The 25,803-nt window shown below is 44.7% G+C and overlaps 1 protein-coding gene across 1 annotated transcript in view; it reads right to left on the bottom strand.

Moving 5' to 3' along the window:
• Positions 1–24,041: 24,041 nt before the first annotated feature.
• Positions 24,042–25,803, bottom strand: part of arhgap39 (Rho GTPase activating protein 39) — a 487,284-nt gene continuing 485,522 nt past the window's right edge. The window contains exon 19 of the mRNA XM_041183281.1: positions 24,042–24,236. Coding sequence (XP_041039215.1) covers positions 24,042–24,236 — 195 coding nt within the window. The remainder of the gene's footprint in view (positions 24,237–25,803) is intronic.

Raw genomic sequence — 25,803 nt, 5'->3', positions numbered from 1 at the left:
TCCTGGTAGCATCCTTGTATATCTTCTGTGCACAATCTTCAGTGCCTCAGAACTGCACATAGTTCACTAAGTGTGGTCTTATCAGAGTTCGATACAGGTTCAGCATAACTTCCCTTCTTTTCAATTCTATCTCCCAGAAATAAAACCCAGTTCTATATGGCCTTGCTAACCAACAAATATACAAATTAGGAGCAGGAGTAGGCCACTCGGCCCCTCAAGCCTGCTCCTCCGTTCAATAAGATCAAAGCTGACCTGATTGTAACCTCAATCCCACATTCCTGCCTACCCCCGATAACCTTTCACCCCCTTGTTAATCAAGAATCTATCTGGCTCTGCCTTAACAATATTCAAAGACTCTGCTTCCACCACCTTTTGAGGAAGGGAGTTCCAAGACACACGATCCTCTGAGAAAAAAATTCTCCTCATCTCTGTCTTAAATGAGCGACCCCTTATTTTTATACAGTGACCGCTAGTTCTAGATTCTCCCACAAGAGGAAACATCCTCCCTGTCAAGACCCTTCAGGGTCTTAAAGGTTTCAATCAAGTCGCCTCTTACTCTTTTAAACTCCAGTGGATACAAGCCTAACCTGTCCAACCTTTCCTCATAAGACAACTCGCCCATTCCTGGTATTAGTCTAGTAAACCTTCTCTGAACTGCTTCCAACACATTTACATCTTTCTTTAAATAAGGAGACCAATACTATACACAATTCTCCAGATGTCATCTTACTAGTGCCCTGTACATCAGAAGCAAAACCTCCTTACTTTTGTATTCAATTCCCCTCACAATAAATGATAACATTCTATTAGCTTTCCCAATTACTTGCTGCGCTTGCAAACTGGCCTTTTGTGATTCATGCACTAGGACAACCAGAGCTCTGCAATGTCCCACCATTTATATAATATGTTTCTCTTTTATTCTTCCTGTCAAAATGGACAATTTCACATTTGCCCACATTATACTCCTATGGTGCAACCTTTAGTGTTTGATGTATTTGTACTCCAGATCCCTTTGTTCCTCTACCCCACCTAGACTTGCACCTTCCAAGTAGTAGACCTCCCTAAATTTCCCACCAAAATGACTATCTCACATTTGTGTTGAACTTAATTTGTCAATTATATGCCCATTTTGCATTGTTTGGGGAAGTCACCTGGTTGCAAGTTTATTAATGCCCTTCTGTGAATTGTTGCAGTCCTCCTCAGTATTGAATACACAATTTGGTGTCATCTGCAAATTTAATAATTGTGCTTTTGATTTCAAAGTCCAAATAGTTAATGTAAATTGCAGTGGTCCCAGTGCCGATCCTTGTGCAAGACCACTTCCCATCTTCTGCCAATATGAATAACTACCCTTCACTCCCACTCTCTGCTCTGCCTTGAAGCCAGCTAGCAATCCATTCTGCCACTGGTCCCAACTCCACATTTCTCTGACCTTATTAATTAATCTATTATGGGGCACCTTATCGAAGATCTTTTGAAAATCCACATAAATTACATCTGCTATATCATTATTGTCACAGTCAAGTAAGAATTTCCCTTTTGAAATCCATGCTAACCAATCATTATTATATTTTTTCATTTCTAATTTAGGAAATGTGCAACCAATATGCACCCAGCAAACTCCGACATGCAGTAATGTGATATGACCAGGTCATCTGTTTTTTGGGATGTTGTTTGGGGGATGAACATTAGCCAAGACATTGTGGAGAACTTTCTTTTGATCAAATGCCATGGGATCTTATGCATCGGGGGAGCAGATGTGGCCTCAGTTTAGCATCTCATTTGAAAGAAAGCACTTCAGACAGTGAAGCACTCCCCTAGTACTGCACTTGACTGCTAGCCTTGATTTTTTTGTGCTCAAATCGTGCAGTGGGACTTGATCCCAGAACTGTGTGATGGTATTTGCCCTGCAGTGCTGAGAGTAGAGGTTTGTGAGAACACTGACCACCACAATGAGGGAGTTGATTGACATGAATAAACAGAAACAGGGTGAAAGAAAATACAGTGGAGCATTAATAGGATCAAAGTTGGCTGGTGAAGCCAAAACAAAGACACAGAGCTTTTCTGTACTGAAAGGGGTTTTATTGCTTTGTTCAGTCTCACAGCTCTTCTCCCACACAACCCAGTGCCCCAGTTATCCCCTATTTGTATACTCTTTTGAGAAACAAAATCAATAAACTAAACCAGGGTGACAGCCCCTGGTGGGGCACTGTAACTAAAATAAAAACATGAAAGGAAACTTACAAAATCCAAATCAAGCTGTCAATTCCGGGGGTGAATCCCCTATGTATATGTGCTCAAAGACAATTAATACCCATCACCGGTTTCTCTTAGCCTTAACAATGTAATTGACAAGATATTAACATGGGAGGGGGGTTAACAAAATACGGGAATAGGAGATGAGAGAAAGAAATATAGGGAAAGGGGGTTTAAGGATACCAGGGAAACAAGGGGAAGAAAAGGAAACACTTTGATTTGACCCTTCCTTGTGACCATATGATGAAAAAATGTTATTCATGTGATTGTGTTTGTTCAGAGTTGATAATCGATGGGCTCCCACCTGGATGAAGCTTGGTGCTGCCAGCTGCAGTATTATGAACCCGACTGTATAAGCAGATATCTGCTATCTCTGGTGGTGACCTTGAAGTCTATGGTATTTCCAGTGGGTTCAACACGCTGACACAGTGAGCAGTGCAGTGCAAAGCGAACAGCTTCAACACCTCTTTGTCCTTTTGTCTATGACATCTTCTGGTTATCTCCATCTATCTCTGGCCCTCTATCCAGCTCTACCTGTCCCACCCCCTTAAACCAGCTTATATGTCACCTCTTTTCTATTTTTCCTTAGTTCTGTTGAAGAGTCATACAGATTCGAAACGTTAACTGTGTTCCTCTCCGCAGATGCTGCCAGACCTGCTGAGTTTTTCCAGGTATTTTTGTTTTTGTTTTGGATTTCCAGCATCTGCAGTTTTTTGCTTTTAGCTTCATTAATTGCTTGCTCTGGATGCCTCCCACTCAATAAACCCTTGACCTTGGGCTCAACACAAAGTGGCACTAAAAGTTAGCTTGCTTTGCATATCTTCACACTCGGACAATGGTGTGGAAGTGTTGGAGGCATTTTGCAGGTGGGTTAAAGGCCTACTCTGAACACCGTGAATGCTCCTTCCAGAGACGACAAGTCCTCGAGTGGGACTTGAACCTGGGCCCTTACAGCTCGGAAGCAGGAGTCCAACCAACTCGGGCTCACCAGCATTTCAAAGTGATAGAACCAGGATCTGGAATGGCCACTCAGCCCCTCCCATTCTAAAGAGGAAGTATTGAATGTCGGACTCTCATTGGCGTATTTTTCAGAGGCTGGTTCAGCTTTTAAACCCAATTCGTCTGTAAGGAACTGGAGACTCACTGGAGTTTCCTCAATGTACCTTTTAAAAAAAAAATAATGCTTCTTTTAACCATACTTGGCTTCCTTTTTCTCTATACTATCTTCAGGCAGTAAGGTCACCTCGGCAAAAGGCTGAAGGAGTTGGGTGGCTGGTAGAGGGACAGGCTTGAATAAAAGTAGAAGATGCTGGAGCTCAGGCAGCATTGACGGAGACAGAAACAGAGTGAAGGAGCTGAATTTTTAGACCCTGATGGGGCACGCACAAATTCATTCTGCCGGCTGGCGTACTCATTTCCTGGCTCTGTCCCACGTCCCATGTCATTTTCCCACAGGCTGGAGGGGGGTTGGCGGGGCAGTAAGGCTACCTGCAAACGGTGGGTAGCCAATTCACTTAGTTAATTGGACCTCCAGCTTTGAGAGACTTAAGGGCAGTGAACACACCCCCTGGCCATCAATTGGCCAATTCAGGGAGTTGACTTGCTCACCGTGTGGGCCTCTGACCCCCACTTAACCCTGACAGCAGGGCCCCAATGAGCTGCGGGTGGACCTACAGCACACGGGCTGCAGCAGTGACTCATCACCATCTTCTCAAGGGAAATGAGAGATGGGCAATGTATGTTGGCCTTGCCAGGGATGCTCACATCCCAGGAACGGATGAAAAGTGAAACATAAAATCAGCAAACTTACAACCACTATAACAATATGTTAAATGCAATAGAAATACAAACACTACCACAAAAACTAAAATGTTGAGTGACTAAAATACAACGCTGCAAATAGTAAAATGAAGGTTCCTGGAATTTGGCTGCTCCCACCTTACCCCCAACTCTCCCCCCCAACACCCCCAATCCAAGATTAGTATCCCTCCTTTTCAAGTGTACTGGTTTGAAGCCAAGAGCTTACTGCTTGTTATAGAGCAGTAACAGCAAGAAACTGAGATGCCTTCATCTTCCTGAAGAGAAAGGTGCATGTTTTAAAAAATCATTCACGGGATGTGGGCTTCGCTGGCTGGGCCAGCATTTATTGCCCATCCCTAATTGCCCCTTGAGAAGGTGGTGGTGAGCTGCCTTCTTGAACTGCTGCAGTCCATGTGGTGTAGGTACACCCACAGTGCTGTTAGGGAGAGAGTTCCAGGATTTTGACCCAGTGACAGTGAAGGAACGGTGATATATTTCCAAGTCAGGATGGTGTGTGGTTTGGAGGGGAACTTCCAGGTGGTGGTGTTCCCATGTGTCTGTTGCCCTTGTACTTCTAAATGGTCATAAAGTTATAGAGCTATACAGCTCAGAAACAGGCCCTTCAGCCCATCATGTCTTTGCTGGCCATCAAGCAAAAATCTATTCTAATCCCATTTTCCAGCTCTTGGCCTGTAGCCCTGTACACTATGGTGTTTCAAGTGCTCATCTAAATATTTTAAAAAATATTGTGAGGGTTCCTGCCTCTACCACCTCCTCAGGAAGTGTGTTCCAGATTCCCACCACCCTCTGGGTGAAAACATTTTTCCTCAAATCCCCTTTAAACCTCCTGCCCCTTAAATCTATGCCCCCTGGTTATTGACAGCTCTGCTGAGGGGAAAAGTTTCTTCCTAGCTATGCCCCTCAGAATTTTGTATACCCCTATCAAGTCTCCCCTCAACCTTCTCTGCTCTAAGGAAAACAACCCTAGCCTGTCTAGTCTCTCTTCATGGCTGAAACACTCCAGCCCAGGCAACATCCTGGTGAATCTCCTCTGCACCCTCTCCAGTGCAATCACATCCTTCCTATAGTGTGGCAACCAGAACTGCACAGTACTCCAGCTGTGCCCTAACTAGCATTTTACACAGCTCCAACATAACCTTCCTGCTCTTATATTCAATGCCTCGGCTAATAAAGGCAAGTATCCCAAATGCCATCTCAAACTCCGTATTTACCTGTGCTGCTGCCTTCAGGAATCTATGGACATGTAGACCAAGGTCCCTCTGATCCTCTGAACTTCCTACGGTCCTACCATTCATTGTGTATTCCCTTGCTGTGTTGGTCCTCCCAAAATGCATCATCTCACACTTTTCAGGATTAAATTCCGTTTGCCACTGCTCTGCCCACCTTACCAGCCCATCTATATCACCCTGTAATCTAAGGCTTTCCTCCTCACTACTTAAGACGCCACCAATTTTCGTGTCAGCTGCAAACTTACTGATCATACCTCCTATATTCGCATCTAAATCATTAATGTACACTACAAACAGCAAGGGTCCCAGCACCAATCCCTGTGAACACCACTCTTCACAGGCTTCCAACTGCAAAAACAACCTTTGACCATCACCCTCTGCCTCCTACCTCCTAAGCCAATTTTAGATTCAATTTGCCAAATTGCCCTGGATCCCATGGGCTCTTAGCTTCTTGACCATTCTCCCATGCGGAACCTTGTCAAAAGCCTTACTGAAGTCCATGTAGACTACATCAACCACACCACCCTCATCTACACAACTTGTCACCTCCTCAAAAAATTCAATCAAATTTGTTAAACATGATCTCCCCCTGACGAAGTCATGTTGACTATCCCTGATTAATCCCTGCCTCTCCAAGTGGAGATTAATCTTGTCTCTCAGAATGTTTTCCAAAGTTTCCCTAACCATTGATGTTAGACTCACTGGCCTGTAATTACCTGATTTATCCCTACTACCCTTCTCAAAGAATGGTACCACAGTCACTGTCCTCCAATCCTCTGGCACCTCTCCTGATGCCGGAGAGGATTTGAAAATCAGTGTTAGGGCCCCTGCAACCTCCTCCCTTGCCTCACATATATCTCATCTGGGCCTGGGGATTTATCCACTTTTAAACCCACTAAAATTATTAATACCTCCTCCCTTTCAATGTTAATTTGTTCAAGTATATCACAGTCCCCCTCCCTGATTTCTACACCTACATTGCCCTTCTCCATAGTGAACACAGATGAAAAGTGTTCATTCAAAACCTCACCCGTGTCTTCCGGCTCCATGCAGATCCCTTTGGTCCCTAATGGGCCCTACTCGTTCCCTGGTTATCCTCTTGCCCTTAATATATGTATAAAATGCCTTGAGATTTTCCTTTACCTTGCCCGCCAATGCTTTTTCATGTGCCCTCTTTGCTCTCCTAATTATTTTTTTAAGCACCCACCTGCACTTTCTATACTCTTCTAGGGCTTCTGCTGTTTTCAGCCCTCTGTATCTGCCATAAGCCTCATTTTTTTTCCCTTATCCAATCCTCTAGATCCCTTGGCGTTCATTGTTCTCTGGATTTGTTGGTCCTACTCTTCACCTTTACGGGAACATGCTGGCCTGAACTCTCACTATTTCCTTTTTGAATGACTCCTACTGCTCTGATGTAGACTTCCCTACAAGTAGCTGCTCCCTGTCCACTTTGGCCATATCTTACCATATTGAAATCAGCCTTCCCCCAATTCAGGACTTTTATTTCCAGTCCATCTTTGTCCTTTTCCAGAACTACCTTAAATCTTACAGAGTTAGGGTCACTATCTCCAAAATGCTCCTCCACTGACCCTTCTACCACTTGCCCGGCTTCATTCCCTAAGATTAGGTCCAGTACCGCCCCTTCTCTTGTAGGATGTACTGCGTGCTGGCTCAAAAAGCTCTCCTGGATGCACTTTAAGAATTCCACCGCCTGTAAGCCTTTCACACTGAGACTATCACAGTTAATATTGGGAAAGTAGAAATCCCCTACTATTATTACCCTATTATTTCAACACTTCTCTGAGATTTACCTACATATCTGCTCCTCTGACTTCTCCTGGCTGTTTGGAGGCCTATAGTACACACCCAGCAAAGTGATTTTTGCTTTTAAATTCTACCCATATGGCCTCAGTTAAGGAACCATCTAAGGTACCATTCCTCCTTACTGCAGTCATTGACTCCTTGATCAATAGTGCAAGGCCACCTCCTCTTTTACACCCTCTTCTGTCATGCCTAAAGATTCTATACCCTGGAATATTGAACTGCCAGTCCTGCCCTTCTCTCAACCTTGTTTCTGTGATAGCAACAATATTATACTCCCATGTGTTAATCAATGCCCTCAGTTCATCTGTCTTATTTGTAAGGTTCCCTACGTTAAAATAGATGTAATCCAGCCTTACATTATTCCCTTGTACCTTAACAGCTCTATATTTGCTCTGCCTTCCAGACTGACTTAGTTTCTCTTCAATATTTGGCTGTGCGTCACCCCCTACTCTACCTCCACTCCCTATCTCACCCCCCTGCCAAATTAGGTTAAACACCCTCCCAACAGCACTAGCAAACCTCCCTGCAAGGATGTTGGTCCCATTCTGGTTCAGGTGCAACCCATCCAACTTGTACAGGCCCCACCTTCACTAGAAACAGACTCAGTGATCCAGGAAACTAAAGCCCTCCCATCCTGCACCACCTCTTCAGCCACACATTCATCACCTCTATCCTCCTATTCCGATACTCACTAGCATATGGCACAGGGAGTAATCCAGAGATTACAACCTTTGTGGTCCTGCTTTTGAATCTGCTACCTAGCTCCCTAAATTCTTGTTGCAGGACCTCATCCCTCTATGTCGTTGGCACCAATATGAACCATGACCTCGGACTGTTCGCCCTCCCCCCTCAGAATGCCCTGCAGCTGTACTGTGACATCCTTTACCCTGGCACCAGGGAGGCACACACCATCCTGAAGTCACATCTACAGCCGCGGAAGCCCCTCACTATTGAATCTCCTACCACTATTGCTCTTGCACTCTTACTCCTCCTGCCTAGTGCCGCTGAGCCACCCACAGTGCTGTAAACTTGGCTCTGGCTGCACTCTCCAGAGGAACCTTCTTCCTCACCATTTTCCAACACAGCAAACAGGTTCTTGAGTGAGATGCACTCTGGGGCTTGCCTGACTAACTGCCTGCCTTCCATCTTCCGACTGGTGGTCACCCATTCCCTCTCTGACTGCACTTCCTTAAGCTGCGGAGTGTCCACATCTAAGAATGTGCTATTCACATAACCCTCAGCTCGCGAATGCTCCGCTGTGTCTCTAGCTGACGCTCAAGCTCCGAAACTCGTTGCTCAAGCTGGTGGCACTTCCCGCACGTGGTCATTCAGACTGCAAGGAGTGCCTAAGAATTTCCACAGGCTGCAGGCTGTACAACACATGGGACTGAGCTCCCTCGCCATACTTTTTGTTTGTTTTTAATTAAAAGACTATTTCCTTAAATTTAAGCCCCACTCTGCTCACTGAAGACTCGCTCTTTACAGCCCCGCTCTGCTCACTGAAGACTCGCTCTTTACAGCCCCACTCTGCTCACTGAAGTCTCGCTCTTTACAGCCCCACTCTGCTCACTGAAGACTCGCTCTTTACAACCCCGCACTGCTCACTGAAGACTCGCTCTTTACAGCCCCACTCTGCTCACTGAAGACTCGCTCTTTACAGCCCCGCTCTGCTCACTGAAGACTCGCTCTTTACAGCCCCGCACTGCTCACTGAAGACTCGCTCTTTACAGCCCCGCTCTGCTCACTGAAGACTCGCTCTTTACAACCCCGCACTGCTCACTGAAGACTCGCTCTTTACAGCCCCACTCTGCTCACTGAAGACTCGCTCTTTACAGCCCCGCTCTGCTCACTGAAGACTCGCTCTTTACAGCCCCGCTCTGCTCACTGAAGTCTTGCTCTTTACAGCCCCACTCTGCTCACTGAAGTCTCGCTCTTTACAACCCCGCACTGCTCACTGAAGACTCGCTCTTTAAATCCAAACTGTGCTCACTGAAGACTCGCTCTTTACAGCCCCGCTCTGCTCACTGAAGACTCGCTCTTTACAGCCCCACTCTGCTCACTGAAGACTCGCTCTTTACAGCCCCACTCTGCTCACTGAAGACTCGCTCTTTACAACCCCGCACTGCTCACTGAAGACTCGCTCTTTACAGCCCCACTCTGCTCACTGAAGACTCGCTCTTTACAGCCCCGCTCTGCTCACTGAAGACTCGCTCTTTACAGCCCCACTCTGCTCACTGAAGACTCGCTCTTTACAGCCCCGCTCTGCTCACTGAAGTCTCGCTCTTTACAGCCCCGCTCTGCTCACTGAAGACTCGCTCTTTACAGCCCCACTCTGCTCACTGAAGACTCGCTCTTTACAGCCCCGCTCTGCTCACTGAAGACTCGCTCTTTACAACCCCGCACTGCTCACTGAAGACTCGCTCTTTACAGCCCCACTCTGCTCACTGAAGACTCGCTCTTTACAGCCCCGCTCTGCTCACTGAAGACTCGCTCTTTACAGCCCCGCTCTGCTCACTGAAGTCTTGCTCTTTACAGCCCCACTCTGCTCACTGAAGTCTCGCTCTTTACAACCCCGCACTGCTCACTGAAGACTCGCTCTTTAAATCCAAACTGTGCTCACTGAAGACTCGCTCTTTACAGCCCCGCTCTGCTCACTGAAGACTCGCTCTTTACAGCCCCACTCTGCTCACTGAAGACTCGCTCTTTACAGCCCCACTCTGCTCACTGAAGACTCGCTCTTTACAACCCCGCACTGCTCACTGAAGACTCGCTCTTTACAGCCCCACTCTGCTCACTGAAGACTCGCTCTTTACAGCCCCGCTCTGCTCACTGAAGACTCGCTCTTTACAGCCCCGCTCTGCTCACTGAAGTCTTGCTCTTTACAGCCCCACTCTGCTCACTGAAGTCTCGCTCTTTACAACCCCGCACTGCTCACTGAAGACTCGCTCTTTACAGCCCCACTCTGCTCACTGAAGACTCGCTCTTTACAGCCCCGCTCTGCTCACTGAAGACTCGCTCTTTACAGCCCCGCTCTGCTCACTGAAGTCTCGCTCTTTACAGCCCCACTCTGCTCACTGAAGACTCGCTCTTTACAGCCCCGCTCTGCTCACTGAAGTCTTGCTCTTTACAGCCCCGCTCTGCTCACCGAAGTCTCGCTCTTTACAGCCCCGCTCTGCTCACTGAAGTCTCGCTCTTTGCAGCCCTGCTCTGCTCACTGAAGTCTTGCTCTTTACAGCCCCGCTCTGCTCAAAGTCTTGCTCTTTACCTTAATTAACAGTGGTCATGGATTTAGAAGGTGCTGTCTAAGGGGCTTTGGTGAGTTTCTGCAGTGCATATTGTAGATGGTACACACTGCTGCTACTGTGTGTCGATGGTGGAAGAAGTGAATGTTTGTGGATGTGGTGCCAATCAAGCGGGCTGCTTTGTCCTGGATGGTGTCAAACTTCTTGAGTGTTGTTGGAGCTGCACTCATCCAGGCAAGTGGGGAGTATTCCATCATGCTCCTGATTTGTGTCTTGTAGATGGTGGACAGGCTTTGGGGAGTCAGGAGGTGAGTTACTTCCTGCAGGATTTCTGCTCTTGTACCCACAGTATTTATATGTCTAGTCCAGTTCAGTTTCTGGTCCATGGTAACCCCCAGGATGTTGATAGTTGGGGATTCAGCGATGGTAATGCCACTGAATGTCAGGGGGTGATGGTTAGATTCTTGTTGGAGATGGTCATTGCCTGACAATTGTGTGGTGCGAATATTACTTGCCACTTGTCAGCCCAAACCTGCATATTGTCCAAGTCTTGCTGCATTTGGACATGGACTGCTTCAATATCTGAGGAGTCGCGAATGGTGCTGAACATTGTGCAATCATCAGCGAACATCCCCACTTCTGACCTTATGATGGAAAGAAGGTAATTGATGAAGCAGCTGAAGATGGTTGGACACAGGAGGGAGGTGGCTTATGCAACAACAACCTGTATTTACATAGTGCCTTTACCATATAAAAAAATCCAAATGCACTTCACAGGGGTGTTGTAAAGTAAAATTTGACACTGAAGCACACAAGGGGATAGTGGGGAAGATAACCAAAATCTTGGTGCAAGAGGTAGGTTTCAAGGAGTGTCTTAAAGGGGCAAAGCAAGGTAGAGAAGCGGTGGGGTTTCAGGAGGGAATTCCAGAACTCAGAGCCTCGGCAGCTGAACACGTTGACCCACGGGGCCAGGGTTTTGCCCTCGTCAGGCAGGCTTGGCAGGGGCGAGCAGGAGCGGTTTGGAAGCCGACTGCCCGATCGGGGTGCGACTGTGAATTTACGCTGGCGGGCGGGTAAATTAAGGCCCGTCCAGTGTGAAACGTGCATTGCACCGCTGCCTGGGGGGGGGGGGGGGGGGGGGGGGCGAGAAAGGAGGGCGAGTGCGCGAGTGTACGCAGGAAAAGGTTCCTGAAGCACAGAGCTGCCTCAGGGAGATGAAGATTTCAAAAAATGAAAAAAAAACGTTTTAAAAATGTTAACATCGTGTCCCCTCATATGACTCTGTCACATGAGCAGGGACATGTTAGAAATTAGATTGAATATTAAATTTTTTTCCAATGGCAGATCGAAACCTCATTCCGACCGTGGACGGGGTTTCGCAAAGAATCCAAAGGCTGCTTGGCCATTTCGCTTGGCGAGCAGCGAAAAGTTTAACTGAATTGGACCTTTGATGGCCTTAATAGGCCTGTTCATTGTCGGCGTGTACCCGCCCACCGAAATAGCGTGCGAGTGCGCGGTCAGATTGGGACGCTCGCTCGGGTCAGGTGCATGCCCGCCCGGCGGACGAGTGGAAAATTCTGCCCATGGTGAAGCCATTAAAATTGGAGATGTCCAAGAGGTCAGAGGTAGATGAGCGCAGACATCTCAGAGAGTTGAGTGACTGGAGGAGATTACAGAGATAGGGAAGGGGCAAAGTCATGGAGGGGATTTGAAAATAAGGGTGAGAAATGTAAAATCAATACAGAAGTAAAACTGATTGGGATAAATAAACGGGCAAAGTTTTCCATAACTTTTTTATTCATTATTCACACAACATGGAGTCTCTACATTTCCATGCATTATAATTACAGAGTTAGGCTGACATTGCACACTCTTTTAAGCCCTGCAGTCCTTTCTAGCCTGGGCACTCAGATAGGCTGCTAAGGTGGAAGGTCAAACATCGTGTACAAACATCCATCTCCGTCACCACAAAGGAAAACTGATGTCAATTGTGTTTAAAACCTGTGGGGTCATCCATCCCACCTCCCTCTGTATCAGTGAACAGCTTCTTGAATCACCAGTCGATTACTCACTGGCTCAATAAATAATAAATCTCAGTTCTTCAAAGTCAACATATAAAAACTGGAGAAACTTTACAGCGAAAAAGAAACAACAAAAAAATTTACAAAGGTACATGTATAACCTTGAGTCTTGTTTAAAAAAAACTTCCCTTACATTGTTCACTGTGCTACGTGAGGATTAGAGCAGGGGGTTTCCACCTCCCTCACGTTGTTTATTTATTGTGTGGGTGGTGGGCGGGTTTCTGTTTGTTTGATACAACGTGAAAACCAGGAGGGAGCCATTGACGCAGCTTAGAAACAACCGACATGTCACGGCACCGAGAAAGCGCTCATTCCATTGTTACCCGGTCACCCTAGACATGGAGAGAAAAAAAGGATCCCATTTGCTGCCTTCGTGCCGATGGCCTTTTGGCTTTTCAGTGCACAGTGTATATAAAATAAATTATTCAAAGAGCCAATGCCCACACAGTTTACCTGTGCAGTAATCAGGGAACCATGTGGCTGACAGCATGTCAGGAGGCAGCATCTCAAACTTCAGCGGCCTTGGAAATGGGCCATCCCGCCAGAGTGAAGTGCGAGCTGCTTCCAGGAGCCCACCATCCCCTCCAACACTTGAAAACACACAAAAGACATTCACACTTAAATTATAAAGCTTTTTTTCTATCTAAAAATAACATTCTTCAAACTCTCCTCACTGCTAGGAGGTCACGGCAGGACAGCTGAAAGGTGTAATAAGTGAGTTACACGGCACCACACGTTTGGTAATGTCCCTTGTGCATTAAACTTTTGCATATAGCGTTTCTTTAGCATATTTTAAAATAAATCTTACATTCGCGCCCACTTGCTGTCAACATTTTCCATCATAATTTCCTATGCCCACATCTATAATGGGAATTGCTGATGTAAACCTGTCTTGTTATAACTGTGTTCTTGTTGCGCGATCTAATTACAGCATGATAAATTCACACTGGCTGTTTCCATTGTGAATGTGGCCTAGAAATTTGTAAAGAAAATAGGATAGGGGGAGAAAAATGTGACAATAAACTGGGGACGGATTGTGTCTGTGTGACTGGTCCAATTATCTCTCTCCCTCACACATTTCACCCAAACATTCTACTTGATCTCGATTCCTCATGTGATATGCCACAAACAACTGTTGTGCAGAAGGAAATAGTTTGGGAGTGAGAAACGATCATTATAATCTGAGGATTCGAGGATGAATTTTGCTAGATTGAAAGGCATTTATCTAATCACCTCTGATTAAAAATACAGCCTTTTACTCACACCCTGTTAGATCAAGATATTCCCAGAATTACAGTAATGATGAACAAGGACAGAACAAAGCCACATCGAGAGCGTTCAGTGGCTATTGTGCTATCACCAGCAGAATAATCTTATCAGATGATTTACAAGCGGTTGTAACAATGAATCAAAGGCAAATGGTTGTTAGATTATCAGATGAGACCATTCTCGGCAGTTAGAGATCTAATTTCCAATTATTTTATCAGTGCAAAACCTGGTTGAAGATGGGCAAGCAGACTGTGTCAATGTCCTGGAACGCCCTACCCAACAGCACTGGGGAGCACCTTCACTGCAGTGGTTGAAGAAGGCCCAATACCACCACAACCTTCCCAAGGGCAATTAGGGGTGGGCAACAAATGTTGGTCTAGTCAGTGACGCTCACATCCCGTGAATGAATACAGACACCAAGGCAAGAGGTGGAGGGAAGGCAAGGCAAATCAGGAAGCAGTGATTAGGTGAGAGCTAAAGGAAGAAGGATGGAGGGAGGTAAGGAATTCCTGCAGTTTGCAGGTTTTGGGTTAGGGTAGGAGACAGTCTGATGAGCTTAGATTAATGGTGGGGTGACAAATATAAAACAGTGCTGGATTTCTACGTCTTTGGTCAGAGGATGCACTGTTTAATTGGAGAAGGGGCAGTATATCATTCCATTACTAAAGTTAGGACTGCAAGGTGGAATTGTGGGTTGAGGACAATTAGAGGCGGATTGTTCCAAGGAGCGCTTTAAGAGCTAACACGACCTTTATTATTGCCAAGTGTGACTCCTGAAGCCAAGTAAAACCTGCCCTTTTAGATTGGACATGTGCTTCTTCCTCTTCAACACCCCCTACCCGTCCCCTCAAACAAATTTCATTTCCCATCTGTAATATTTGGATTGAACTAAACACAGGACTGTTTTATGCAAACTAGCAGACTTGGCGTTGATTATGGTGAGGACACCAATGCTAGCCCAGACACCTGCGTCAATGCGGAATGGGGGTGGCCTGGGGTCTTGCAGGACTGGTATGGAGTCTGAGTAAATATTGAAAGAGGGACTCTAGGAATCTATTGGTGGGAAAGGAATCTTGGGATTTGGGAACAGGGAGGTTTCAGGATCTGGGACCATTGGGTGGCCAGCCACTACCATCAATCAGGGAACAATGGGAATGTGATGGGGAATTTGTGAGTATGAGAGGAAAAATCTCAGAATCTGGGAGTCGGGCTCCGGTCTGCTGAAGGGGTGTTGGGGAACAGCAGGAGTGGACTGCTGCTTTAGAGGCATGAGGAGAAGGGTGGTCTCACAGACTAGTGGGCAGTCAGGGCCTGGGAGAATGGGACCCAAGCTGTCATTGGCCCACTTCTGTTTCTTTAGACCACACTGTGTTTCCACCGTCAGTCTTCCCAACAACCCGATGTCCCTCATCTACCCCTCAACACCCACCAAGCCCATCTGCAGAGTCTTCTACACATTTGGGAACATGTAAACATGGGAACACTGGAACAGAGGAACTTGGAAAGAGGAGCAGAGAAACACAGGAACAGAGGAATATGGGAACATGCAAAGATGGGAAAACAGGAACAGAGGAACACAGGAACAGTGGAAAATGGGAACACGGGAACACAGGAACAGGGGGACATGTCAATACCTTTCCCCATCATCAGAAAGCTCTTGTCCTATAGCAATCAAGTGTGAGTACTTAAGTTTAAACTTTCTGCTTCTTTCAATGAAGGAATGGAAAATCACAAGCAATTTCCTGACTTTCAGTTCTGGTGTGCATTAGGAGCAAGCAAGTGGAAAATTTCATGCAGCATTATTGAGTTTACTGACTCAGACAGTTTTTAACAATCAGACATTTCCATTAACAAAAAAGAATGACCTAATAAAACACATTATCATAATCTACGGAGTTTCAAAAAAATTAATCTTTAGATATGTTTCCGATAAGATGATTTTGAACTGAATTTTTAATATTTAATTCATGGCAATCTATTCGCTATGAAGTCTCTTTGTTCTCCTTTCTAATCATCAGCAGAGAGACCACAATCCCAGTCGCTTCTGTCCATAAAGGTTATTAATAAATTCATAGAAATGCTGGACCTGACTGTACTAATAGTTCTAATTATTCAATCTCCAGTTTCCTGCGAGGTCATTCGGACAAATCAAAAGACTTGGAAATACTCAGAATAAGGGAAGAACGTCCTTACCTTCTTTAATTCATGCTGATGTGTGGAGCTGGGAAACTCTGCAAACTCTACGTGCTCAGGCCACACAAATTGGGCAGAAGCTTTGTGCAACTTTCCTAAGCTAAAAATTTCCAGTCAAAGCCCAGGTTTTTGAGAAATGCCCAAAACTTTCAAGTAAAAACTTCAAGGGAGGCGCTGAGCAATTCGTAGGCAATATGCAAGGGGAAAATGGTCACAAACGTCAGTTCTCAGGTCAGAAGCACCAAATGTAAAATGGCAAATTTTCTCTTTTTTAAAGACTTTTGTATTTGTGAGAAAATGGGAGTGTAAGAGACACAATCTGTTAAGAGTTAATGAAGTTAATAAAGAAGTTAATACTGAGCAAAACTGAAACAAGTTACAAGATGTATGTTAACATTGTAAATAACATTGAATTTCAACATAGATGAGTGTGAGGTGAGGACATTTGGTAGGAGGATGAAGGAGGCTACTTACTCCCTATCCAAAAATAGTTTAATTGGTGTACAGGTGTAAAGGTATCTAGATTTACTAATCATTAAAAGTTGCACGCAGGTTAACAAGGTCTTAAAGATACAAAGCACTGAAGTTCATTTCTAGAGGGTTAGAATTGAAAAGCAGAAAAGCTATATTGCAGAAAACATCGAATCGACTACACTTGGAGTACTACGAACAGTTCTGGTCTCCACATTACAAAAAGAAGATAGAGGCTTTGGAGAAGGTGCAAGAAAGGTATACAAAGATGATACCAGAACTGAGAGATTATAACTATCAGGAAAGATTTAGTGGCTGGTGCTCTTTTCTCTAGAAAAGAGAAGGTTGAGGGATGACCTAAGAAAATTAAAGTTATGAAGTGGGAGGGGGGTGGTGGCAAGGTCAGTGGGATTGGCACCCAGAGGATATATCCACTTGTGCTGGAGTCCAAAACTAGGGGTCATAAATATAAGATAGTCAACAATAAATTCAATAAGGAATTCCAGAGAAACTTCTTTATCTAGGGAATGTTTAGAATGTGGAGGTGTAGTTGAGGCCAATACCATAGGTGCATTTAAGGGGAAGTTAGATAAACACAAAGGAGGAAGAAATTGAAGGATCTTCTGATAGGGTCAGATGAAGTAAGGTGGAAAGCGGCTCCTACAGAGCATAAACCAGTTGGACAAAATAGTCTGTTTCTGTGTAGTAAATTCCAGATAAAATGTGCGCACCAACAGTTTATTTACATGAAATAGCAGGGTCTGTATACTGTATCAGATATGAATCCTCAATCATTGTTACATAAAATAAATGCAATACTTTAAATAATTATTGAGCGATTCGTTTCCATGTCATTGAGTCTAATCCTGGTTTATGTCCCTTATAAATTTAAAAGCGACCAACCTCTTTGTGTGTCAAGGTTTCATATTAATTTTCAACCCTACTCTCTATAAAATGTGTCATAGTAACATGCATGAAGAGAGTGACATTACTTTAGTTAACGATCATGCTGTGGGAGTTCAGACTCTCAGTGTTGCTGAGGCATGGTATTTCGATCTGAATCGTGCGTAGATGGTTTAAAAAATATATCTGGACAATGTACAGAGGCGAGGACTAACCCAGGCCCCTTAATGTAGTTTTCCTGCATTAAAACATCACCAACTGCTGAAAAGCATTGCATAAACTGGAAAGTGCTTTGGGACATTGCATTGACTGTGAAGTGCTTTGGGACATTGCAAGGTCCTAAAAGGTGTTGTTGAAATGCCAGCTCTTTCTTTAAGATTGACTGAACGGATCCAATTTTTACAGGTGGACGGGGAGCGATGAGCCTTATTTTCCTTTGTAGGATATTTGATGCTTTCTCTCCATTTAGCCTCTCTCTAGGTCTTGCATATCGTCTAGATCTCAGATCATTTCTGGCTGAGGGTGTCACGTTAGCACAGAAGCTTCTCCGAGGACATTCTGTCAGTACTGTTCCCCGTTACAGGACTGCAACCTGAATTTATATAGTGCCTTTGATGTGCAAAGATGTCCCAAAGTGTTTCACAGCCACCACCCCCTCCAGCCAAGGTAAAGGTTAAGGATTTCTCCCCATTCATCAGAAGCAGGAGCACTCTGATCCAGCTGACAGGGGAAACGTCGGTGTTACACCCACCCTGTTATTAACAGTCACCTCACATTATACAACTGGGACTCTGGATAAATCTTGAAGGTAGGTAAGAAATTGGCTGACGGTTAGAACAAAGTGGGTACTTGCTGGAGGAGCTTTTTCAGGATAAGGGTGGATTATTGAATGAGGCTCCCCAGTAAAAAACGTTGGGATTACCACTCTTTCTAATTTACTTGGATGAGAAGGTCAATGCACATTAGTGACTGAGGACCCTTCGTTCTGCCCCGATGGCCTTGCTGTTGAAAGTTTGGGTGCTGCACAACCCAGGCAGTACATTGTCAGTGTAAAACGTATATCAAAATCCTGGCTAGTTCCCTCCTGTGAGCGCCTCTGGCACTAACAACTCTGGCAAGGTTTTCATCGCGGTGCTCGCATCAGGCAGATACGAATTGGGGTTTGTAGGGATGTGAGAGTAATTATATAGGAAAATAATCGCATTGGAAGGTCCAGACTTTCAACTGTAGGAGAAAGCCGTAAACGATTATAGTCTCACTCCTAGTGTGTGAGAGACAGAGGGAGAGAGAGATTTTACATTGTAATTACCGTCAAGTATGTTTAAAAGAGTAACACACACACAGACTTCCTACATCCAGTTTAACACAGGAGGCTCCCGAGACACGATGGAGATTAGTGCATTTATCGCGAGCCCTGATTGCCGTTATATACTTTGTACAGTGATATCTAGGGCCTGGCAGTCAAGGCCAATAGGAATCACGGCCAATAGGAGCTAAATAGCAAAAATATTACAATGTAATGTCATTCACCAAGAACAAGAGATGAAATAGGCAGTGAGGTGATGTCTCACTCAAATTTCCATGCTGCGACTTAAAATTGGTGCGATGGATACCTGGAGTGCAGATAATGGAGTTCCACTTTATTGCAGCATTATCCAGACTTGTAACAATTAAGTCTAATCTCTTATTAATGGTTTCAAATAACTTTTTTATTGTCAGCCTTCCAGCCAATGTTAGTGGCTGGACTGACAGCCGGGAGATCCATTCAGTTGCTTTGTGATACAGTGAAAAATGACATTGTGAAACCATCTGAGGAGCAGCTGAAAACGTGCAACTGGTGAATGAAAGCGATGCGAGCACTACAATCGAATCTTCCCTCAAGTTCTCACTCTCAGCCTGCCACAGGTCTCAGCTCACATTATTTCGATATACCGCCAGTGGGAAAAAATATTGAATAAAAAGGTACATGGGATCCTGACTTCTGTTGCTGAGGGAACGAGAAGGCGAGGTGTAACCCCACTTTACAGGACAGGAAACACTTCTATTCAGTGAAGGATAGATTCTTCTGCTTTGAGTGAAGGACTATGCATGACTTACAGTGACTAAAGAAAAAAAGAGGGAGGAATTTAATACTCTTTGGAATGGGGGAATAAACAATATTATCATACCTCAGACCTAATAGTCAGGGCTACAGATAGGGTTGTGCATTTCCCATAGGGTTTTCTGGCAAAGCTTCAGTGTGTTTAGATAAGGCAAATTTGACTTTGAGTCAGGCGTCTGACTATCTACTACCACTCATGTCAAAATATGAACAGACTGACTCTGACAGACTGTGGTCTGGGACTATCAGAGGCACTCAGGTCCCCATACACTAAACACACTAAACATCACCGCCGATGCTGCCAGACCTGCTGAGTTTTTCCAGGTAATTCTGTTTTTGTTTTGGATTTCCAGCATCCGCAGTTTTTTTGTTTTTGTTTTTAACACTAAAGGAGGCACAGACCCCAGCTTTGAAATTGCTACAGCAACACAGTCAGTGGTTCTGGTGGACAGTTTCCTGGACAGAGATAGCTGGAAGTAATTTTGTGAAGATGAAGGATGTGTCAACAACAAGGAAACCCAAGCTTGTAACAAGGCAAAAAACTCATAAGATGCTACATTCTATCCACTTCCCTCTCTGCCTCAGGAACCTGGACAATAAATAAAGATCTGTGGAAGAAAACAGAGGCCTTTCAAATGTGGATGCTAAGACATAAGCTAAACATTCCAAACACAGACCATAAGACAAATGAAGGGGTGCTTGAAATTGCAGAAGCAAAAAGAACTTTAAAAAGTGACATCCGGAAAAAAATTGGCAGTATTTCAGCCATTTAAATCAGAGCTGAGAAGCTGCAGAGATCTCTTCTAGAGGGCAAAGTGAAGAGCAGCAGAAAGACTTAGGCATAGTTGGATGATGGATATCACAGAGCAGTTGGAGACGAGCTACAGTGAATGTATGAGGATGCGACATGACAGATGAGTGTGACCGAGCATGACAGTAGATCTACTGGCAGGAGTAGCTACAAGCAACAGCAGCAGCATTTATTCACTGTGGTACATCGTGGGGAGGCAATGGCGTAGTGGTATTGTGTGGGCTAATATTCCAGAGACCGGGGCAATGCTCTGGGGACCCTGGTTCGAATCCCACCACGGCAGATGGTGGAATTTAAATTCAATAAAAATCTGGAATTAAAAGTCTAATGATGACCATGAAACCAATGTCGATTGTTGGAAAAACCCATCTGGTTCACTAATGCCCTTTAGGGAAGGAAATCTACCGTCCTTACCTGGTCTGGCCTACATGTGACTCTTAAATACCCTCTGAACAAGGGCGATTAGGGATGGGCGATAAAGGCTGGCCTAGCTAGTGATGCCCACATCCAATGAATTAAAAAAAAACAACTCCAACAATGGCAGGACTCACTGAAATGATGATTAAAAAGGTGGGACAGACAGGGGAATACAGGACAGTAATTTAATTAGGGCAGGGTCCTTGCTGGCAGTGTAACCTGAACCTGCTGATTAAACCACTGTGTTGCTGCTTGCTTCTAACCAAAGACTGCTAGTAAATGCATGTTGGTCTGAAAAGTCTCCTTCTGTAGTAAGATTCAATGACCATTCATGTCATATAATGTGATTATGACATATAATGTGATCACCTTTCAATGTGTATATGAATGTGCATCATTCCCTCCCAGCCCCACAGGATGTGCAGAAGTGGTAACGTTATGTGATGAGCTGTCAATGGGGACAGAAGGGAAATCAATAGATGGGTGCTGGGTGGCTTAAAACTCGGAATACGGGGAAGTGATTTTACCACTAAATACGCGGGTCAGAATTCCATGGGACAATAACCGATATTAACGTACACCTTTCCGATACGAAAGCTGGGTGGTCACAGGTTACCCCAATTGGCCTGAGAACACGGGTCACCATCAGCACATCCAGGTTGAACAATTCGAAGGCAAGTAAAATGGCGCATTACCAGAGTCTGAGCGGTTAAAAAAGAAACACTTGCTCATTTTAATTCACATTCGGGTTTAGTTGAAAAGAGCTGCTTTGCAGTTTTCAGCTCTGAAATCAGGCAAAGGATAGTGATCTATAAAAAAGGGCAATCTTCAACTGATAGCAAAGTGCGGAAAGGGAAGCTTGGGAGGACAGGGACAACTGGGCAAAGCTCAAAGTGCAAAAAAAAACTAAAGGATCAAATGGATTTGGTGGGGTGGGTACAGAGCCCTTCCCTCAGTGTTACATTTCCTCTCCAGTCTTAGAATAAGCACTCACTTTGCAGAAACAGAAGCAGCCAGAGCCTAAGTACACCAGCCCTTTACAATACCTTCATAAGTTGAGAGTTAGTAGGTTTTTTTTCAGACAGTTAAAAAAGGGTGCGGCCCCTGGCAACACAGCTTTAGAAGGTAAAACTATTGTGCTCATTAACAGCTGTCCTCTGTGTGTAAGGCCGGAGATCTCTGCTCGTTGGGAGCTGGCTGCCAAGGCAGCCATCAGGCTCTCGTGGAGAGACCAGTCATCAAAGCCTGAACTATGCACTGAAAGCAAGACAAGTCAACTCAACTCAAACAAAATGTTACTTAATCTCATGGTCAGTCAAATGTCCGCCCAGCTGAGTCAGTTCACTATTAGTTTAAAGAAAAAACAGGAAGCCAATTGTAACGCCCCTACTGCCACACACAGCCCAGGCCTGGGAACCATTTGTCTGCATCGTCTGGCCTTACCATCCAAACCACTGTGGGTGGGTGGGGGGCGGCGGCTTGGGAGTGGAGAAATGGGGTTGGGCAGTGGGAGTGGAGAATGGGGAAGCGCGGGTGGAGAATGGGGAAGCGCGGGTGGAGAATGGGGAAGTGCGGGTGGAGAATGGGGAAGCGCGGGTGGAGAATGGGGAAGCGCGGGTGGAGAATGGGGAAGCGTGGGTGGAGAATGGGGAAGCGTGGGTGGAGAATGGGGAAGCGCGGGTGGAGAATGGGGAAGCGCGGGTGGAGAATGGGGAAGCGCGGGTGGAGAATGGGGAAGCGTGGGTGGAGAATGGGGAAGCGCGGGTGGAGAATGGGGAAAACAGGGACTGACGGTGCATGTGGAAGGAGTTATTTTAAAAAATCAATAATTTGGCTCAAAGGCTGAAAGCTGTTAGCGGAGGACAGCACCTCGATAGAAACAGAAAGTGAAATAAGGTAGTCCTAATTAAATGTTTAAAAGCCTGCAGCTTGTCTGGAGGAGGCAAGGTTGAAGAAGGTAAGAAGTTTCACAGTCCAGAGGTCCTGGGCTAAGTAGAAATAGGAGGAAGCGTGATTGATCAGTCCTGATTTCAACAGTGTGGACAGTGTGATTATGTATCAGTCAGGGAACATGCAGAATCAGTGAATGGCAAACAGTGCAAATTACACTCCAATCTGTGGGACAGTCTCCAGTGTCAGGGGCATTTCTGTCCCTTTACACACACAGCACTTATTATGTTTAGATTGGCAAGTTGTCATCCTCTGAAGCAGCACCTGTTAGAGCATGCGTTTAGGCTCCACGAAAGGCTCTGGGCTTGCCCTTTATCCATCCAAGTCTATTTGTGCTTTTAGCAACTATTAAAGTCAATTCTCGATATCAGCCTCCAGTTGCAACCCAGGGTGCTGCCCCATCAAGTTAGACCATGGTCCAGAATGGTTCAGGCAGGTTCTTGAGCTTATGTGCAATTCACATTTCAAATCTTTTCAGAGAAGAGGTCATTATGATTCGATACAGGGAGGATATCGCAGTTCAGCATCATCTTTTAAAAACATAGTTCATTATAGGCTATTAGGTTACAGCAAGCGAATGAGTTAAACACCCACTTTTACAAAGTCAGATTCTGGGACTTGCCGCCAGCATTTTGGGCATTGACTCCCATCATTCCACGTAAAAACATGCAGACTCACTCAAAAAGGATTAACAACCTTGAAAACCCTAAACCGGGCAACTGGATTAGAACACTTGCATCTAGGCAACCAGACTGAGGAGAGTTAGCACCAAAGTGGAGCAATTCTACATTGCCCTCAAACTCGAAAGGGAATTGAATTGGTGGGGGGGGGGAAGTCACAGATTATTTAGAGGTTCCTCTAAAAACACAGCAGAACCATTCTTTTTAAACAATAAACTGCGGATATTTTGAATGTCTTTCGCGCAAAAAATTAAAACGATGTAAAATTTGGAATGCGTTTGGTTAACATTCACAGCAAAGTACTGTAGAACGGTAAGAAGTAAGAGAAGAAATAAACTATATGAGAGGATGTCTCGCCCACATAAAGGGTGTCTTTTGTTTCATTTTTTTTTAGCCCTGTATAATTAAATGCTATAAAAATAAAGTTACTTTATAAACAGGTTTAAAAACCCAAATACGCATGCTAAACGAAAAAAATAAACTATTAGTAAACTGTGCCACAGGAGGGGATGGACCTGGATGTGAGCATTATACAGAGCAGACAAAAAAGCAGCATCAAAACCAGCGTCAAAATTTACATATAATACTTTTTTCTTTGTTTTTTTTCCCTTCTTATTTTTTTTATAATGTAGACAACACCAACCAGCAAGGGACTGGCAAAAAGATTTCAAATTGGTATAAACAGATGCAGACACAAACGCATTACGTGTTTTTTTTTGTACAAGGCTTATCTTTGCGTTTTCTGTTTGTTTTGCTTCTTTTCCACCTCTCAATTTTTCTTAAACTCTCCTGGCTATAGCACATCTTTCACGAAGCTGGTGTCCAGGTGTTGGATTAACACTCGCAGGAAGGACATCTCTTTCCGTGTATTCTCGAATATGATCCTGGGGTTATCGGATTGACAGCGGAGGCAGTTGGGAGCCATGACCATGGCTAGGTTGTTGACATCCATCTTGGTAACGGAGACGTTGGCCGGTTGGACGAAAATCTAATCGGCAGGAGTCGAGAAAAGAAGGGAAGACGCAATGAATTTTTCTGTTCAACCCACGTGTCTCACGTCCTCGATTGAATGGGGGGGGATAGGGGAGAAGGGGGGATGGCGTGGAATGAAGTAGACTTTACATCTGAATTCATTTTCTCCTTTTGATCCTCACTTAAGCATACTGACTCCATAGAGAGAGGAGGAGGCTATTCAGCCACTGCAGTCTATGCTCCAATAAAGTACTGAGGGTGTGTGGTACTGTTGGAGATGTCGTTTTTAAGATACTAGATAGAAATCCAGGTACAGGAGTAGGCCAGTCAATCGGATCATGGATGATCTGTATCTCAACTCTATTTACTCACTTTGCTTCTGTATTTCTTAATGCCCTTGCCTAATAAAAAATCTATCAATCCCAGATTTGAAATTTCCAATTGAGCCTCAGCCTCAACAGCCTTTTGGAGGGGGGGGAGACACATTTCCAATTTCCACTACCCTTTGTGGAGGAACTGCTTCCTGGCATCCGAATGGCCTAGTTCTAATTTTAAGGTTATGCCCTCTCGTTCTTTATTCCTGAACCAAGGGAACTATTTTACTCCATCTACCCTAATCATGTTAAACGCCTCAATTAGATCACCCCATAATCTTCTATATGCTTGGGGGTGCAAGCCTCGTCTATGCAACCTGCCCTCAGAATTTAACCCCTTTTAGCTGCAGTTTCATTCTGGTTAATCTGTACTACATGTCCTCGAGGCACCTTCCTGGGGTGCAGCTCCCAGAACTGAACGCAGTGTTCCAAATGGTGTCTAAACGGAGCTTTATACAGCTGTTGGGTAACGTACACACCCCTCTGTCACTCAGCACCTTCAGTAGAGGAGAAAAAACAACTAGAGGAAAAATAAAAAGAACTGAAAAAAAGCCTTGGTCAAATTGAAATTATACAGGTCGTTTATACAGACCATTATAGTGCCACGAGAATTACATGTGGTTTTAATGAAAAAAAATCCTTATGCTGGATAAGCAAACCAGAAAACCAAATGTGACCCTGGACTGTATAGGACTGAAGAAAATAACAATTACATTTCTGAATCTAGAGGAAAATTAAGTTGATAAATACAGCCCCTACAACTTGTACCGGGCAAGGTCGTGGAAATGCGATTTCCCCGCGATACATGATGGCGATATATCAACTCTACCATATAATAAGAATGCTCCTTCCGTGTAGTGACCCATTTGTTTCCAGCTCTAGATTGACCTGCAGCTTTTTTGAACTGCAGTCAGTGCTTAGTGCAATCTGTAACCCCACACCACTTGGAGGGCACTCAAAGGGTTTTAGTGCACAAAAGACAACTGAACATTATTGAGGTGTTGATTACTTATCTATTACACACTTAGCACAATATATAACTTACAGCACAGAAATAAGCTATTCAGCATAACTTGTCAATGCTGGGGTTGATGCTCCACGTGACCCTCCTTCTGTACTTTACCTAACCCTATCATCACATCATCTACTCCTCTCTCCCCTCATTCATTTACCCAGCTTTCCCTTAAATGCATCGACTTCTGCTTGTTC

Source organism: Carcharodon carcharias, chromosome 3 (genome assembly GCF_017639515.1).
Source record: "Carcharodon carcharias isolate sCarCar2 chromosome 3, sCarCar2.pri, whole genome shotgun sequence".
NCBI classification, from domain to species: Eukaryota; Metazoa; Chordata; class Chondrichthyes; order Lamniformes; family Lamnidae; genus Carcharodon; species Carcharodon carcharias.
The sequence above is the reverse complement of the archived record's forward strand: the minus strand, read 5'-3'. Positions and strand labels throughout refer to the sequence as shown.